Genomic DNA, 19,271 nt, shown 5'->3' with positions numbered 1-19,271 from the left:
GCATGGAGCCTACTTTAAAAAAAAATAAAATTAAAAAAAGAAATGAGACCATACTATACAGCCGCTTTCTTTTTCAGTAGATCATAGACCTTTTTATGGCCTAATCCATGTTACTCAAGCTCATTCTTTTAATAGTACACAGTATTTTATAATGTGAATCTAATGTTGTAAATCCAGCTATTTTCCATTCAGTAGACATTCAGGTTGTTTCCAGTTTTTTGCTCTTACAAATAATGCTTTAAAAACCATCCTTGAACAATTGTACATTCCTGCTTTTCTTTCTCTAAAATAAACTCCTAAAAGAGGGGTTGATAAATCAAAGGGTAAGCACATCTTTTATTGTGCTTTATTTAATCTGCTATTATGTCAGATTATATGACAGAATGTCATAGGATTCATATGCAAATAGCACTGTAGGAAAATGTCCTTTCCTCACACTCTCAGTGGTATTGGAGGTTAGCAGTATATGTAAATTTTGACAGTTTGGCAGGTATGAGGTGATAACTTATTTAGTTTCCTTGAGTACTTGGAAACTTGACAATATTATATATTTATCAGCCCTTTTTACTTCCTCTTCTTTGAATTGTCTGCTGTTAGCCTTTATCTGATTTTCTGTGGGATTTTTTAACCTTTTTTTTTTTAATCAGTTTGTGGGAGACCTTGTATATATTTTACACTGATTTTCTTATTATTTGACTACTTCAGTAGTAGGTTTTTGCCATTGTTTTCACTTCATGCAGAATGGCTGATATTAAGTAATCAGATTCATTGAAATTATACTTTGCCAGCTTAAGTTGTCCTTTCAGGTTCTCTTGTCATGGCTTCTTATGCCATTTATTAGTGATGTTGAGGAAGAAGGACAATTAATCATATCTTTGTATATATGATGGCACATAAATTATAAAAACATACTGTTGCATGTAATAGAAGGTAAGCTAAAGTAATTGCAAAATATGGACACTTTTTTAGTCTCAAATTCTTCATTTTAGAAAGCACTATTAAAACTTACTGATATGTTCACTACTTCTGCTTTCTTCTTAAAGTAAAATCCTATTTTATGGTATTCATCGTCATCCTATTCAATTTAATAAGTTTATTTTCTTTCTTTCTTTCTTTCTTTCTTTCACAATGTTTTTTTCCAAAATAATAAAAATTTTCAAACATACAGAAAAATTGAAACAGTTGTACAGTGAACACTCATATACCTACTACCTGGATTCTCTTTGCTCTGTTATGTACTTCTCTCTTTTAATCTGTCAGTCCATCTTATATTTTGATATATTTCAAAATAAGTTGCAGACATAAATACATCTCCTAAATACTTCAGAATGAATATCATTAACTAGAATTCAGTATTTGTTGAGGATTTTTAAAATTTTTAGTATCAAGTTCTATGCAGTGAAATGGACAACTTAAGTGTACCATTCCATGAGCTTTGGCTAATATGTGTAACTTAAATCCTTTTAAAAATCTAAAACATCACCCTTGTTGCAGAAAGTTCCCTCATGCTCTTTCCCAGTCAATTCTGATTCCCAGTCCAGTCCCAAAAATTCTGATTTTTTTCCACCGTAGATAATTGTGCCTCTTCCAGAACTTCAAATAAATGGAATAATATATTACGTACTCTTTTACATACTATATGTTTTTGAAATTCATCCATATTGCATATATTAGTAGTTTGTTCCTTTTTAATGCCTACTAGTATGGTAGGAGATAGACGTTTTTTAAAATATGGATTTCCAGTCATTGTAGCACCCTTAGTTTCCTGTCTGTAAGATGACTTGGGTGTCTGTCAGAAATCAAGTGAGTATAAATATGAGTTTATTTCTAGGCTTTCCAGCTGGAAATACTTAGTAGTATGGTGTGAAGTAAGCATTTTTTCCCCTCATACTAACTTCCAGTTATTGTAGTACCAGAGTTTTGCTCTCCCTTTGGATTGCTTTGCCGCCTTTATCAAAAATGAATGCAGGTTTATTTCTAGGCTTTCTTTGTAATTCTGTTGATAGGTTTGTCAGTCTTTATGCCAGTATTAAATTGCCTTCATTGCTGTAGTTTTATAGTAAGTCTTGAAGTCCTCCAGTTTTGTTTTTTTTCAGGATTATATTTTCTATTCTGGGTTCTTCACATTTTCACTTAAATGATAGAATCTCTTGTCTTTTGCTGCAATAAAGCCTCCTCAATTTTGATTTGGATTGTATTGAATTTACAGATCAGTTTGGGGAGAATTGATGTCTTAATAGTTTTGAGCCTTCCAGTCCATGAACATAGCAAATTTTACTCTTGTTTAGATTTTCTTCAGTTCCTGTCAGCACTGTTTTATAGTTTTCAATGCCACATGGGATTTTTAATGGATTTTAAAACTGTGTAATTCTTTTTCCCTTCTCCTTCCTATAGGCTCTGGATCAGTATCACTATATGAGGTAGAAAGATGTCAGCAACTATCAGCTACAAGTAAGACCATGTTTCATTTTTAAATATGGGCGTAATAGTGTGTATAGTAAAGTCTCTTCTTACCAACTAATTTTTTCCTATGTAATATTGAGAGCAGATATCCATGAGGGCAAAAATATAGCCCTATTTATATTTTATTTCTGTCCCTCATCCTAAGTGGCATAAAATGTAACTCAGAAAGATACATGTTTTTACATTGACTATATATTTAAGTCATCTATCTGTAAGATTTATAAAACATATTCTATTTAACAGGCAATGGGTCTTATTTTAAGAATATAAAATATATGTCATAATTTTTATCTGTTCACAGTGTGCGTTTAGCTGTGTGCCCATAAAGGAGCTCCTTACAATATACCCCGAAACTTTAATGTTAGCAATGATAGTAAATCTGTCAGATGCCCTCCTTCTGTTACTTCAGCTAAGATAAAAAAAAATTAAGAAAAAATAATTTTAAGCACAAGTCTATTAAATGAAATTCTGTACTATACTCTTATAAAAATATGAGTTTCTCATTATTGGAGAAAGAACATATACCTATGAAATAGGGGAAAGCTTGTGGTGATGTTATTGGAATGGGAAGTGTCAATATGTACTCGTGGTTTTACAGATAGACACAGAAGTAGATGTAGATAGGTCTTTGTATACATGTGTTCATTCAAATACATATTCATACATGTATAGGTGCATGTGTGTAGGTAGAGGTATGAACATATATACCCTACCTCTGTCCAGTTAAAGGGCTTTGAAATAATGGTGTGGCCCAGTAGCAATGAATGCACCTAATTCACAAATCTTGGCTTATAAATAATATTCCCCCTTAAAAGGAATCAGGGCTGCTTATAGAAATAGCAGACTCCAGGACTGGGACAGGAGAATTACAAGATGAGCCTGGAACATGTTGTGCCAGAAGGTAAAGAAGTTCTCAGTTAATGATGGAGCATGTCAAATCTGATACAATTTGAGTATCAAATTAAAAAACTAGCAGTGGAATAAAAATGAAGTAGGAATCCATTAATCCATGTGGGTAGTAAATAAAAGAACAAATGAATGAATAAATAAATCGGATTGAATGGAAAGCTCTTAGTTACAATAGAATGACAACTAATAATGTAAAAGGAATGATGAAATTAGGGAAGAAAATCATTTTGCAATCATGATAGTAATAATTGATTTAGTTGTAAATCATCAGTGGGTCCTAAACTATCAGGGTATTTACTGAGGAGTGGGATATTTATATTTCCCCCAGTACTTTCTTATTATAAAGGGGAAAATAATAAATTTATAGTGGAGAGACCTGTTGAATACCACCATAACCAACTGAGCAAAGTTAACATTCCCAGGAGTGAAAACACTGACAACGTATGTGCCTCTTAATGTGATACAGAGAAGGATACTTGTATCACTTATAGTATAGTGTATCCTGCCAAAAATGTATGATCTGTATGTGATCATGAGCAGAACCAGACACACCCAAATAAATGGCCTCTACTCCTCAAATATTATCAGTGTCATGAAAGATAAAGAAAAGCTGAGGGACCATTCTGCATTAAAGGAGTCCAAAGAGACAGGAAAAATAAATGCAATGCATGGTTCAGGATAGGATTCTGGACCTGAAAATAAAATTCTAAATAAGAACTTTATAGGACAGTTGGAGAAATCTGAATAATGTCTGTTGATTTAGTGATAATATTACATCAACATTACGGGTTCTGAGGTTGAAAATTCCACTGTAATCGGTCAATGAAATTTCTTGTGAAATATACACTGAAATATTTAGGGATAAAGGAACATGATATCTGGAAATTACTCTCAAATGATTCAAATATATATGAATCTGTAAGGAGATATATAGAGAGAGAGAGAGTTAAGGACAGATGATGGTGATAAATGTGGCAAAATATTAACAAGGCTGACAATATAATTTAACTCAATTCTGTATCTGGTTTGGGAGAGTTCATATTATGAATATCTTATTGTTCTTATAGATTATTCTAATTTAATCTAAAAATTATTTTTAGTACTTACAGATCATCAGTATTTGGAGAAAACCCCAATATGTGCTATTTTGAAACAAAAAGCTCCTCAACAGTATCGTATCCGAGCAAAATTAAGGTCATATAAGCCCAGAATACTCTTTCAGTCTGTTAAACTTCATTGTCCTAAATGTCATGCACTGTAAGTATTTTCCATAATAAAAAAAGTTTTTTATTTTATGACTTTTATGAATATACGTTTTTGTATATATTAGTTTAAGACCTGGCAATGAGTAAACTATGACGTCGTGTATTGTATTTTGAAACAGTGGTAACGTTTTTAAGAGAAAATACTCAAGTCTCAGTAAATCCTTCTCATATTTCTTAGTAATGATAAATAAAAGTAGGTGCTTTTTTGAAATCTGAAATTCAGTTTAGTAGCTCTGATACATGCAAACAAATAATAAACTATAAAACTATAAAAATATTTGGGGGGGGCGCCTGGGTGGCTCAGTCGGTTAAGGGCCTACCTTCAACTCAGATCATGATCTCAGGGTCTTGGGATCAAGTCCCACGTCTGGCTCTCTGCTCAGCGAGGGGTCTGCTTCTCCCTCTTACTCTCCCTCTGTGCGTGCTCTCTCTCTCTCAAATAAATAAATAAAATCTTAAATGTATGTACATATTTGTGGAGACTCTTTTTTCACAAAAAAACTTTTAAAAATAAACCTTTAATAACTAAAATTTTTAAATAGAGAATTCTGGTTAGGTGGAATTCTTTTTTTTTTTTTTCAAGATTTTATTTATTCATTTGAGAGAGAGAGCACAGCAGGGGGAGAGGCAGAGGGAGAGGGAGAAACAGACTCCCCACTGAGCTGGAAGCCTGACATGGGGCTCAGTCCCAGGACCTGGAGATCACGACCTAAGCCGAAGGCAGATCCTTAACCGTCTGAGCCACCCAGGTGCCCCTAGATGGAATTCCTAAGTAAGTGATAGAGACAGCCTTGTTGGCAATATTTCTGTCTTACAATGTACTAAATATAATTTAAATTTTTATTAATCATTGAGAATTCTCAGGCACAGACTTTATTGCAAACATCAGTTACTATATATATATATATAAATAACTTTATAAGACATTAGAATGAAAATGTACTTATTAGTTCAAGACGTGTTCTGAAATTATTTTAATCTCTTCCTTTTTTATACAGTTTGTCTTCCCTCTAAATATATAATGTGTAAATAAAGTACATTTCCATTTTAAAGTACATATTTGTGTGTATGTATATTTGTGTGCGCATCTGTGTACACTAATACTAATATATGTGTATTTTCCCCTCTGAAATCTAAATATAGTACTGTTTGTAGAGATTTTTGATCATCAAACCTTAAATAAAACGGGGGACCATCTGCTACCCATTTGAGCTTAAAATGGTAGTTAGAATTAAAATATAAATACGGATTTTAGGTACTTGTTGAAATATTATTAAATTACAGTTTGTCAAATTCTCTAAAGTCATATAGCTTTGTCAAACAAAATCATCCTTTCTCAGCATTTTTTTAAACAAATAAAATCATCTCAGAAAGGTTAAGAGGTGTTACCTCTAGTTACACAGCTAGTTGGGGAGAGAACCAGGACAAGGATTCCAGATCACGCCATTTCTATTGTGTACATATTTTACCATGTGACTTTTTAAAATTATTATTCTAGGTGAAAAGAAATCTAACAGAATATTGATTTGTAAAGTAGGTGCCCTATGAAGGGGAAATTACTTAGGTGGCAAGTGGATATTTAATGGGCAGCTGTCTTTTTTCCCCCCACAGAGACGTTTAACATTCTTTACAAGGGGAGAGTGAATTCCTGGTAGAAATCGTTATATAAGATCCTTGGTATCAAAACCAGATAAGGAAATTACTGGTAGTTAATGTAATTATGATATGTATCTACTTAGTCATGAAGTATCATCAAATATCTTTTTTGTTGAATAAGAGTCATTTAATCTGCAAAGTGAATTATCTGCATATTTTAAAATAAGTAGCTGGCTCATCAGCATATAAACAATTTTTTTAAATGAATAGTTTGTTAAATTTGAATTTCTAAGCTTATATCAGTTGTTTTGTATTATTTCATTGTCAATGATTTTAGGCAAGAAGTTCCCCATGAGGGTGATTTGGATACAATTTTACAAGAGGGTGCAAGTAAAACCCCAGATACCAATCTACAAAATACATCATTGTATGATTCAAAAATGTGGACCACTGCAGATCAAGGAGAAAGAAAAGTAGCTGTTCATTTTGTAAAAAATAATGGTATTCTTCCACTTTCAAATGACTGTCTGATTTTGATTGAAGGTAAAGTATTTAAGTTACTGCTTTAATAGAATACAGCTTTTGCTTATGTCTTTCTCTGATTAATAATTATGAAATATATTTTAGGGGCAACCTAGGACATATAAAGTCAAAATGTTATTTTAAATTCCATAAAATGGAATATATTATACAACAGGTAGATTTAAATATATATATATACGCGTATAAATTAATTTGAATAACATTTTGAAATTGTACATTGAACTCAAGTGTTTGCATTTGTCCGTCTTGGATTTTGGATATCATCTTAATCAGATGCAAGCTCATTGTCAAACTGAATATTAATCGAGAGGCTGCTTGTTCTGTACACTTGCTGCTGTCTTGGCCTCTGGATGTCACTGTTGTTCCATTTAAGTAGAATGAAAGTCATCTATTGATATGTAAGTCAAGGAAGGGACCCTTGAAACAAAATAACTTGACATATGTTTTAAAAGAATGAAACTGAATCATTTATTTTTTCATTTCTTTCCACTTTTGTCTAATTTTAATCTGATGTTTATCTCATATATATATACCACATAATTTTTCCCATGCCAAATTTTTAAAGTTTCATTATTTTCCTTGAGACTTTTCTTCCTTTAGAACATTCCATAATAAAAGGAAAACAGCATCTTTAATTTGAGAGAAATCTTTAGTTTCATTTTATAAATGAACTGACCTCCATTACAGTGGATTATGATCATTTTTATTACTGATATTTTTCTGTTTTTAAAAGTAATATGTAATTGTTTTAGTCTGTATATATACGTGTGTGTGTGTTATGAATACACATGAATATTATCATTGGTATTATTTTGATGAACATCTTTTATTTTGACACATTTATGGTGTACCAGAAATGATTTTCATTTCTATGTACTTAGTCATCACAATATTCCTATTCAGTTGGTACTATTATAAGCTATTTTTTATACATGAGACAACTGAATCATAGAGAAGTTGTAGGTCTTTCCCAGTACAGGTAGTAAGTGGAACTGAATTGTTTATTGTTTTTTTTTTTTGACATAATAGCGCTACAATGAACTTTATCTTCCCTCTGGATGAAGTGTAATTAGGGGGGCACAAAGAATTAAGTAAATGTTGCCCAGTTACTTTCCAAAAAAACTGTCATGGTATTCCTATGCTGTAGTAGCATATGAGATTCTGTTCCCCCATCCTCATCATCATATACTAGCACTTAAGAAAATTTGTCCACCGTGGTAAGTGAAATGTGGTATCTTATTCCATTAGCAATATTTTAATCTCTACCAGGAAGTAGATATAAAAACAAAACACACAGACACATGCACATACAAAAAATGGAGTAAGACTGTTTGTATGCCCGAAAAATAAAATAAAGCCCTGGACCTATTCAGGTTCTGTAAGAACTGTCCTTATAGAGCTAAGAGGATGTCAAGTATAACATAGGGTTCTCCTATGTTACGGCTAGCATTTTTGTTCTAGTACATTTTCGTAAGTAACTCAGTAATTCCCTTTACTCAGCAATTCATGTGAAATACTTACTGAGCACCTACACGTACCAAGCACTCTTCTGACTCACTGGGCAGATTTGAGTGGTTCTCATCACATAGCATATGAACTTTCAGTACATCACTTTTCTTCTTATATTAAATTTGTATTCTATCTGTCTGCTTATAGATTTGTTTGCTTGTTAGAATGTAACTGCCCTAAAGCGCAGGATACATGTTTATTTTAATTTATGTATCTTCAGCACCTAGGGTAAGACAACAGGCATGTGACTCGTTCTCAGTAAATATATATTGAGAAAATAAGTATATCCAGAGTAGTAACACTTTACCTTACAGAGCTTTTGAATGAAAGTCAAATGAAAATATATCTGAAAGCACTTTAAAATTTAAAAGTGTTTCATCAAAATGCAAGCTATTTTTATTTTATCATATTTCTGAGTATTATAACCCTAATCATAGTTGGGATCTAACTGCAGTATGACATGGCAGAGCTGGGTTTCCGCAAAGCTGTGGAAAGAGGAGCGGGACCCGGGCAAGTTGCCATCCTGACCAAGATTTATCTCCTTTTACTGAACAAATACTTCTTGGATTGTTTCAAGACTAGTTAATTTCTGGAGTTCTGAAAAAGTCAAATTTGAAAGTTTTTGCTAATGTTCTTTTTCCTTTTATGGAGAAGCGTGTTTTTGGACGTCCTTACTCTGCTGTTCTGGAAGTGCTTCCCCTTCGCAAATGAATTTAACGTTACAAATTTTAGAAAGTACACAAAACTACTTTTATAAGTCATATTCTCTTTCCTTGGAGAGGAAGAATTATCAATCGAGGTGAAAAATACACCAGAAAAGGTACCAGTAGGTTTGAGTTCTTCGAGAGAATACTGCCTTGGAGTAGTGGCGCACCACTGGGTGTCCTCTTTCTTCTCAGCCAACATGATGGCTTTAATGGCCACTTTGTCATAGAATTGAAAGTATGAAGGTTTTTCAGGAAAAACGATCGAACACTATACATGAATTCTTATTACACAAACTGTTTACATCTGTATTTAAATATAATGTTGACCTGAAAATTTAAAAGATTTATTTCAAACTCAAGACTGAATTTACCTAGACATTATTAGTGAATAGCAAATTTAATAATGAGAATCCTGTTAAACTTGGCTCTCAATTTTATTTTCTTTTAAATACTTAAAGTATTCTGGCATAGGGGCGCCTGGGTGGCACAGCAGTTAAGCGTCTGCCTTCGGCTCAGGGTGTGATCCCGGCGTTATGGGATCGAGCCCCACATCAGGCTCCTCTGCTATGAGTCTGCTTCTTCCTCTCCCACTCCCCCTGCTTGTGTTCCCTCTCTCGCTGGCTGTCTCTGTCTCTGTCAAATAAATAAACAAAATCTTTAAAAAAAAAAAAAGTATTCTGGCATAAAAGAGCAATTTGTATAAAAATTTAAGAAAATGGATAAAATTTCACAAGCCTTGTATTTTGCTCAAGTCTCAGCATTTTTGTGTAGTGGTTTCTTAAATCAAGGCAGGATACTAAGTTTATAAATTATTATATTTTACAATAAATGTATAAATGTATTAACTATCTAAATTCATGATTTCATTGTCTTTTTCTTTCAGTCCCCTTTTACTGTACCTCATGTTTTACTTAATAGACACTCGATTTTGCCTTCATTATATTTGTACTACTTGAAGGATTTATTTATTCTTTGTTAATAGGAGGTACACTCGGTGAAATCTACAAACTCGCAAACAAGTTTCATAGTGTAATTCCTGTGAGATCTGGCCATGAAGACTTGGAAGTCCTTGATCTTTCAGCGCCATTCCTTATACAAGGAAAAATACATCACTATGGGTATGCTTTCAAATCTGGGAATTTTGAGAATTAAAAACTGCATAGCAATAATTTTTATTATTTTATCCTAGTAGTTGCTATATATTCAATGGATACTTAATACTAATATGTACTAGATTTTTCTGGTATATATTTATTCTTTTGATAACATATGGATTATTTAGCTGTGTATTTTGAAGTTTTAAAGTTTTTTAAAGTTTAAAGTTTGTAGTCTCATTTTAGGTGCTATGTTTTTTTGTATTTTAGGTAGATTAGTTTTTGACCAAATAGCTTGATATATCTCATAATGATTTTTTGAGATTAATTTAGCTTTGCTTTATCCCGGAATATGTTTGTTCAGATTTTGTATATATTGCCTATATTTTAAAAAGAACATGTATTCTTTAATAGTTGTGTTTAATGTCTGATAGTGTTTAGTTATGTCCATTAGACAAGCTTGTTAATCATATTCAGAACTTCTTTTCCTTTGTAACTTTGTCTATTTAATCACTTCTTAGTGTGCTTAATGTCTTCTGTGATTGTATGTTTGTGATCTTTTATTCTGTTGGTATTTGTTTTGTATATTTTGAGGCTCCTTTGCTGGTTTGCTTTCATGTTTCTTTGTTGTTACATTTTAGGAAGTCTCAGAAATAAATAATTAGGACTAGATTTTAGTTTTTTAATAGATGAGTTTAAAATATGTTAATTACTGGTATATTTAGGTTTTATTTCTATGTTTTATGTTGTTCTCCACTCACACTATCACTCTTTTCCCCTTTCCCCTCCCTTTTTTTTTGTTATTATTTAGCCTATTTTTTTCCTCGAGTCTTCTATTGGATTCATTTATAAAAATATTCTTAATTTTCCCTTTTTTCTACTTTTACTGCTCTGGAAGTAATGAACTCATACTTAATTTTTACTTGTTACGCTTACATTTTTGTATACTCAATTTTTAGTTTGCATACTTGCTTTATCAATGTCTAGAGTTAATGTCACAGCCTATTTTTAAGGAAATAATATGACTTCATTTTATTGCCTTTTTCTGTTAAAGAAGAAATATCTATATTTCCAGGGTGGAAGAGGAGAATATTTAATATAGGGACCCTGTGTTTTTCCCCAGATTAGAAATGAAAAGGAGTCTGCGTGAACATTTTGGACGTTGATTTTTATATTTTTATTCAAGTATATTTTCTTACTGACATCTCCTCATCTTATGGTGATATATAATAAAAAAAAATTACTTGTACTTAAAGTATGTTTGTATATAAATAAAGCAGAATGCCTGTACTAAATAATGTGCATTTTTAGTATATTGTATAGTTTCAGATTGATTTATCTTAAAAAGATAAGTATAGTATTAGGCATTATGAACTGTGAACCTCTAAATACGTGTTCACTGAATATATTATCCAAAGTCTTGCTAGTACTGACTTCTTTAGTGAGAATAATTTTCTCCTATTGGTTATATTTACTTAAGACCTTAGCTGCTATCACAGAGACAGCAAATGAAAGAGCCCTCAGAGATTGTCTCTTTCAACTTTTTCGCTTTACCAGTGAAATTAGCCAAATTAATTAACAATCTGAATCTGGACCCTCTCTCTTGTTTTCAACTTAGTTGTTTATTCTGAGCCATGCTATCTTTTTGATTGCGTCTATTGTAAAAAGCTTATTTTTTTACAATTCTGCTTGTAATATGTGCATTACAATATGGAAGGTGCAACACTATTCTTTAATAATAAAAATTTTAAGCATATTTGAACAGCAAAGATAAGTTATAATAATAAAATGAGTTTTAATAATTATTTTTAAATGCTTATGGTTTTTTTTCTGTCATTAATTTCAGATGTAAACAGTGTTCTACTTTGAGACCAATACAAAATCTAAATTCCCTGGTTAATAAAACACCATGGATTCCTTCTTCTGTGGCGGAAGGTTAGCAAATTTCCGTGTCCTGCAACTGTTACTGTCTTCGTCTAAGGTGACCTCACTGATGGTATTTCAGTTGTCAACATAGTAAAGAGCAAAGACTGAGCAAAGTTTAACTTTACTTAAGCAAAACCATTCATGGTGATTATAATAAAAGTATAAAGTGAAGTTTAAAATGTTTGAAAACTTGCTTCCAGGCATCTGCCAGTATCTTTAATCATTACAATTTAATTCCATAAATTTGTTTTAGTATTATTAATGACAAATACAGATTCTGAAAAATCCCTCCAGTTCATAGTGTTTTAGGATTAAAAACAGTTTTAGAGATGGCTATTACAGCTCTTTACCCAGTAACATCCTTAGCTGGAACAAGAAACTTTTTTATATCATATTCTTTAAGTGTGATCATCCAGCGTTTGCTTAAAACTCTTTCAGTGACAGTGGACTCATTACATTGCAAGGTAACATACCCTTTAATTTTTAAGTAGTTCTTAGTGAAGCAAAATCTGCCTACTTATAATTTTAACATAAACCATGTTCTGTCCACTATAATTAGAGTACATGCCTTCTATAAGATTAACAGGCTCTGTGCATTTGAAGATAATCTGTCAAGCCTTCACTGAGTCTTTATTTCTCCAACAAGGCACCCTAACTTCATTTGGTATTTTCCCAAATTCCCTACTATTTTGTTTCTCCTCCTTAGTAAACATTTCACCTTACCAATGTTCTTCTCAAAGTTTGGGATTAAAAGCTGAAAATAGGACTGCAAATGTTGGCCAATTCAGAATATAAAGAAAACCTTTATTTCTCTAAAATTGTACTTTGCTTCTACTAGCCTGAAAATGTTATTGTATCGATATTTATTTGTATACTTGGTTTTGTTTTTTTTCTTTTGTAATCTAGCTATATGGTACTGCTGTGTCTTATTTTGTTTGTGGTCCAGTGAAATTCCAGGTTCCTTTCATGTGAGCTCCCTGCTTTCTAGCGTGGTCTCCCCATCCCATTCTTAATGGAGTCCTTTGTTTGGGTGGTCCCTCAGGGTAGATTTTACTTGTACCCTTTCTGGTTTTTAGCTCAGTTTTAACCTATGGAAACCTTTAGAATCCTATAAATCAATTCCTTTGTATTAACAGCTTTTGTCAAGTCTGTATGCCCTAATTCATTTCTCTGTACCCTGATTTATTCTTACTTGCCTCTTAATTAATCCTCTTAAATATGGATTCCACAAATGGAAGACAGTATTTCATTTTATAAACATTAAATGTCTCCCATTTCCAAGCACAAAGTACCATTTTAACCTATGAATTTTCAAATCGTTTAGTATCTCTTTAATTTCTTCTTCTTCATCTTACCAAATTATGAAATCCCATATTCTGACATTTTTGTCCATTCAACCAGATGCTATCTTAAAAAATAAGTGATCCCTATGTTGATAATACAAAGGGGAGAGACATGTTACAAAATCATGAATATTGAATCACATGCTATTTTTTAGAACGTTCTGGTATATTAATTTCATCTTCCATGAGGCTAACATGCAATGAATTATAGTTCATGAATCAGTTTTTATGTTTTCTATCAAGTTCAACTCATTTTAAAGATACGTTATATTAATATTTCATCAATGCTTATGAGTCCTTGTCCCTACATACGTATAGTGTAATGTTCTAAAATGAATTTGCTAAATGACTTTAATATATTGTTATTGGAGAACAAAAGACATATATGTAAGAGTTTTTTCTTAAATTATTTTAGTAAACAAAACTAACATAACATCATAAAACAGTTTTTACTTTACTTTGATGATAAGGAATAGAAGATTCATATGGTTTGATCTTTTTCCCCTTCACTAGTACTGGGTATTGTACCCCTTCAACATGTGTTTGTAATGACATTTACTCTTGATGATGGAACAGGAGTATTGGAAGCTTATCTCATGGATTCTGTAAGTAACAGAGGAAGTGTAGATATTTCTAACTAAAACTATTTTTTAAATTTTAATGTATTTATTCATTTCTAATTTATTACTGAGAGGATTTAAGGCAAATTAAAAAAAATTAAATGCAAACACATGAATCTTAAAGTGTCTGTATATATCCTGCTTTGATTTGACTCTGTAAATTTGAAAAATATCCACATAATGAAAAATCAAAGAATAGGAATTTAAGGAGAAACTCTTCAGAAGTTTTACTCTAGGAGGCAAAGGCAGAGGTATGACCACACCTTCTGTCTAGCAGCATTTCACTAGGTTTTTGAAGTCCCCACATTTCCATATTAGTGGGAACTAAATTACTTTGGAAGGTAGGTGGTTATATTGTGTGAAGCTAGGGAGCTATCCATAAGCCTCCCTCATTTCTAACAACGGTTCCAAGTTTGGGCGTTCCCAGAACCACCCTTAAGTTTTGATAATCCATTAGAAAGACTCCCGTTAACTTCCTATAAGTTATTATTGCTGTTATGGTTTATTATACCTAAAAGATACAAATTAAAATCATCCAAGGGAAGAGGTACATAGGGCAGAGTCCAGGAAGTTTCAAACATAGAGCTTCCAGTTGTCCTCTTCCCATGGAGTAGCAGACAGCGTTACTGGCCTGATGATGATGTGTAACAGTACATGTATATTGTATATTGAGAGCAGGGGAAGCCCCACTGAGCCTTAGTGTCTAGAGTTCTTATTGGTGCTCTGTCATGTAGTCATGGTTGACAGCCCATATGGCTGATGTCAGTTTTCACCTCCTCTGAAGATCAAGCTAATACCATATGCCCCAACCTCCCCACCCTAAATCTCTAGTGTGACAAACAAGGGCATTCCTAACAGGCATACTCTAAGGGCTTAGAGATTATTTCCAGAAGCCAAGGGAGGAGGCCAGATTTCTGTTAGTGGTAAGATTGAATTTTTTTTACTGCACACTTTGGGAAACCATCTGGGGTAAGGTTGAGAGAATTTTTCCTCCTGCCTAAACAATTCATTTGTCCATTGATTGAATAAATATTTAATGAGTACCTGCTATGTGCTAGGTACTGTTGTATATGCTGGGGTTGGAGCAGTTGTTGAACATAGCCAACAAAGTCCCTTCTTTCTTTTAGAAAGGGTAATATAATCAGAGGAGAGAAAAATTAAATAAATATACAACATATTGTTATACTGTTTTTAAACTTAACAGTGGATTTTTTCCTATACAAAAAGAGAATGATAGACCTCACTCTTTTCTAAAATCAATATTCTTATTAAGTCAAAGCGGTTTAATTGGATTTTTATCTCAATGCTGTTTTTAGATTAAAATAATAAATCTAATTTTAAGAGTTCAGACTAGAACTCTATAAATTCTACAATCTTGATAGAGTAGTAGATAATACTGAAATACTTTCTTATTAATTACAACTTTAAAAGATTGACTTCCAGGGCGCCTGGGTGGCTCAGTCAGTTGAGCATCTGCCTTCGGCTCAAGTCATGATCTTAAGGTCCTGGGATTGAGCCCCTTGTCGGGTGTCCCTGCTCAGTGGGGAGTCCGCTTCTCCCCCTCCCTTCCCCTACGCTCCTGCTAGTGCTCTCTCTCTATCTGAAATAAATAAATTTTTTTTAAAGATTAATTTCCTTTTTTCTTCTATAATTTTTTTTAAGGACAAATTCTTCCAGATCCCAGCATCAGAAATCCTAATCAATGATGGCCTTCAGCAGAGTATGGATATGATCATGGATATGTTTTGTCCTTCAGGAATAAAAATTGGTAGGCAATAATATTTTTAACAATCTCATTCATTCTTTTTCTTGAAACAGTATTTAACATGTATCTAATCTGTAGACTTAGAGGTATGAAAACTTTGAAGTTTAGATTCACTAAATTTATATAAATAAGATTTAGATTCACTAAATAAATTATTGTCTGATCTGCCTTTTGATGAAGACAGTGGCCGGGATAAAATAGTAGTTGCTGAAATGAAAAGATTTTTTTAATTTTTTGATATAGTAAAGGGGAGGCAGTTTTGATCACAACCACATTTAATACTGTGTTTATGTGTACAAACATTTTTTTTGAAATTATACCAACAGATATGAAATTTTGACAAGAAACATTTTCTGTAACAGGTTTCATTTGGCCAGTTTAATTCATTTATGAATTTCTGTTCAGTATTAACTAGTTTCAGATTTTATGCATTTTTATTTTACTAATTGTTTTTTTATCAGCTTTAGTTGTTCTCTGGGTAACATTTGATTCATCAACCAGATCTTCAGGTCAAATCGCATTTACTGCCACTGACTTCCTTTTGCGGCCATCATTTTTGTTTACATTGAAATTTGCAGACCTCAATCGTAGTAAGACAGTTTGACTCTTCTAACAATTTTTCATCAGTAACAGATTTTGCCAGCTGCAGATTTAGCTGCTGTCAGTTTAACTTTTTTAGGTTATTTTTAATCAGACTTTATTTTCCCCTGGTCAGTCTTTGCATTTTGTAACAATTCCAAAAAGATACTTGCTTTTATACATCTGTAACAAGGTTTAACTTACTTACTTTTATTTGATGTCTGCTTTAATTTTGGTTTTAATTCTTTCGGATAGCTTTCTGGAAATAAAACTCTCATTAAAAAGCATGGGTTTGGTAGGCTTTTGATACATGCTGCCAGATTGCTTTTCAAGAATATTTTACCTATTTATAGTTCTACCAGCAGTGGAGGAGAGTGCCTGTCTTGCTTGACTCTTGCCAATATTGACTATATTAAGTGTCTTTCAAACTTGAACTTGAAGAAGCATTAAGAAACTTTTCTAGAAGTTTTAAATAGATTTATTGCGGTCATGACCGAAGCTTGGAAATAGCATCTACAGCTGCCAACATTGTATGGACTCAGTGCCTAGTACCTGATGGGAGTTTCAGCAGACAGGTGTATAAGAGCCTGAGCTGATGTGAACCTCAGGTTCAATTTCTTTGGAGTCAACCAAGAAAAAAAAGAAAAGAAAAAAAAAAAAAAAAAAAAAAAAAACGTGGGGAGGTCAGCAGCAGGAAGAAAAGGAAGAAAAATTGGGAATGAGATGGCTGCTACCTTTGCTATCAAACATTTGGAAAAACCCCACATTTTAATTATTATTTTCTGTTGGGAAAAAAATCAAATTAGGATTGTTGCAAAACAGTAACAAGAACCCAGTGTGTATTTGGAAGAGTAGATAATATTAAATTTGGTAAGTGTATTTACTTTTCAAGCTAAATTAAATGTTAATTTTTCTAGCTAAGCCTTATGCTTAGATACATATTTCAGAGATATTTGTTTAGTTTCAGTGGTTAAGTAACATCTTTTCTCATTTGTAGATGCGTATCCGTGGTTGGAATGCTTCATCAAGTCGTATAATGTCACAAGTGGAACTGAGCAGCAAATTTGCTATCAGATTTTTGACACCACAGTTGCAGAAGATGTAATCTAATATTGTCATTCGGCTTAGCATATGTAAAATATTGTAATTTTAGAACACATTTTTTTCTGTGAGGTTGTTATAAAACATGTAGAAGGTTTAACTGTATAGTTTATCTTCCATTTTAACCACAATTTAACTTTTTTTCACAAATAGTCATTGTATTATCTTAATGCCTTCTTTTGAATAAGTTAAAAATGTTCCTTTTGCTCAAAATTTCCAGTATGGTGGCTGCTAGGGGCATAAAGGAGAAAGGGGAATAAAGAAGGACTGTCGTCATTTACCCCTTGCAGCCCTTTCAGAGAAACTTATTTTAGAACCCTACACTAAAAATCACTTTCCCTGTTAGTTTTTCCATGTGTCAGCCACTGATTTGTCTGCCCTCCACCATCCGTGCTTGACCTTCTTTTCCTGCCCTGATTTTTATATCAGCAATGTTTATGATTTTAACATGGGTATGGGGTTAGAAAATGTCCTTACTAACTCACTCAGCTTTTACTGAGTGTGGGGTATATAGCAGCTATCAGTTTGGTTCTGTACAAAGGCATCTGCTTCAACAAGTAGTCTTGTTGAGAAGTGCTCTTCTGAGCGAGCTACAGCGTACTTACAGGAGTGATTTACTTTAAGTGTATGTGGCAGAATTGCTTTCTTTTGGTGCTGTTGACCAATTTAGGATAAATCCATTTTTTAAGACCTGAATTATGTGCTTTTGATTGCTTGTTTCTCTACATGATACTAGAAGTTATTGCATTCCACCTTGATCGAATAAAGCAGTCAGATTTATTACAGTGTTACTGACTTACTAACATTACCCTTTTTTAATAGTCTTATGGTAATACATATCTGTATTTCAGATTGAACATGGAATGAGATATTAACTCAATACAGTAGTCTGCTTTTTATCTGACAGTGTGAAATTTAAAATCATGAATATTCAATTTTATACAAATACTTCTATATAATTGTATATATGTATAGACTTATGTATATTATTTGGTAAAGACTGAGACATACAAATCTGCCTAGTTCAATATTAGTGAAGAATAAATTAATGCATGTATTTCACCTGTTTTCTTTATTTGTCCTGTGTTGAGTCAAGGCGTGACTGGAGGTAAAGAATCAAAGCAGGAATGCCAATATAGCAGATATTTAAGACTGTCTATACAATAGGTGCTGTGCAAAGCATTTAACATATATTTCAGTTTCACAACAACACATTTTCCTGATAAAACTGAGGATTGATGAACTGACTTCACTAAGTTCACACAGTTATTGAATGCTGGTCAGTACTCGCATTCAGGTAATCTCTGTTCAGAGGCTGACTGTTAATCACTGCAGGATTCTGGGGCAAAAGCTAGCGTAGGGTTTTCTGCAGATGAGTCCTCCCTTAAGTATTTGAAGTAACATTGGAAACAGGTTATGAGAGGAGTAGGTGTTGCTTTCTTACACTATCAAAAGGCATTTAACATTTTATTGGCAAAAAGGTTCAAATATCTGATTTGCTCTGCTCATAATAACTCCAAATTCTAGTTCCTGTCCCATCCCCAGACCTAACTACCCATCTCCCATCACTGAATTACCAGCTTGTTGGAGATGGTAGGAAAAGAGTCTGATGCTGCTCTTTTGGGGATGTAAACTCTTAGTTCAAAACATCTTCAGGGAAAAGTCTTAGGAACCCTACAAACGAACAGATAGATTTCAGTACCGATGGTGTGCTGGGGATACGAAGGCCAGAGAGCCGTTTTCTCCTCAGGAAACACCCAGTCTAGAAGAGGAGGGGTCAGAAGGTACAGCAGGTCACAGTGCTGTCTCCAAGTTGATAAAATAAAACTCCTCGCATGAATCTTTATAGTG

At 32.9% G+C, this 19,271-nt stretch overlaps 1 protein-coding gene across 14 annotated transcripts in view; it reads left to right on the top strand.

The window, feature by feature from the left end:
- POT1 (protection of telomeres 1) overlaps window positions 1-18,480 on the top strand; it is a 78,980-nt gene extending 60,500 nt beyond the window's left edge. For all 14 annotated transcript variants that reach the window (XM_034671404.1, XM_019806867.2, XM_019806866.2 and 11 more), the window contains 8 exons: window positions 2,395-2,451; window positions 4,473-4,629; window positions 6,571-6,776; window positions 9,975-10,110; window positions 11,933-12,021; window positions 13,869-13,960; window positions 15,638-15,743; window positions 17,317-18,480. In XM_034671404.1, the coding sequence (XP_034527295.1) occupies window positions 2,395-2,451; window positions 4,473-4,629; window positions 6,571-6,776; window positions 9,975-10,110; window positions 11,933-12,021; window positions 13,869-13,960; window positions 15,638-15,743; window positions 17,317-17,429 (956 nt within the window). In that variant the 3' untranslated portion in view covers window positions 17,430-18,480. The remainder of the gene's footprint in view (window positions 1-2,394; window positions 2,452-4,472; window positions 4,630-6,570; window positions 6,777-9,974; window positions 10,111-11,932; window positions 12,022-13,868; window positions 13,961-15,637; window positions 15,744-17,316) is intronic.
- Window positions 18,481-19,271: the final 791 nt, after the last annotated feature.

Source organism: Ailuropoda melanoleuca, chromosome 1, assembly GCF_002007445.2.
Source record: "Ailuropoda melanoleuca isolate Jingjing chromosome 1, ASM200744v2, whole genome shotgun sequence".
Lineage (NCBI taxonomy): Eukaryota > Metazoa > Chordata > Mammalia > Carnivora > Ursidae > Ailuropoda > Ailuropoda melanoleuca.
Note: the sequence above shows the minus strand (reverse complement) of the source record. Positions and strands in the feature narration are given on the sequence as shown.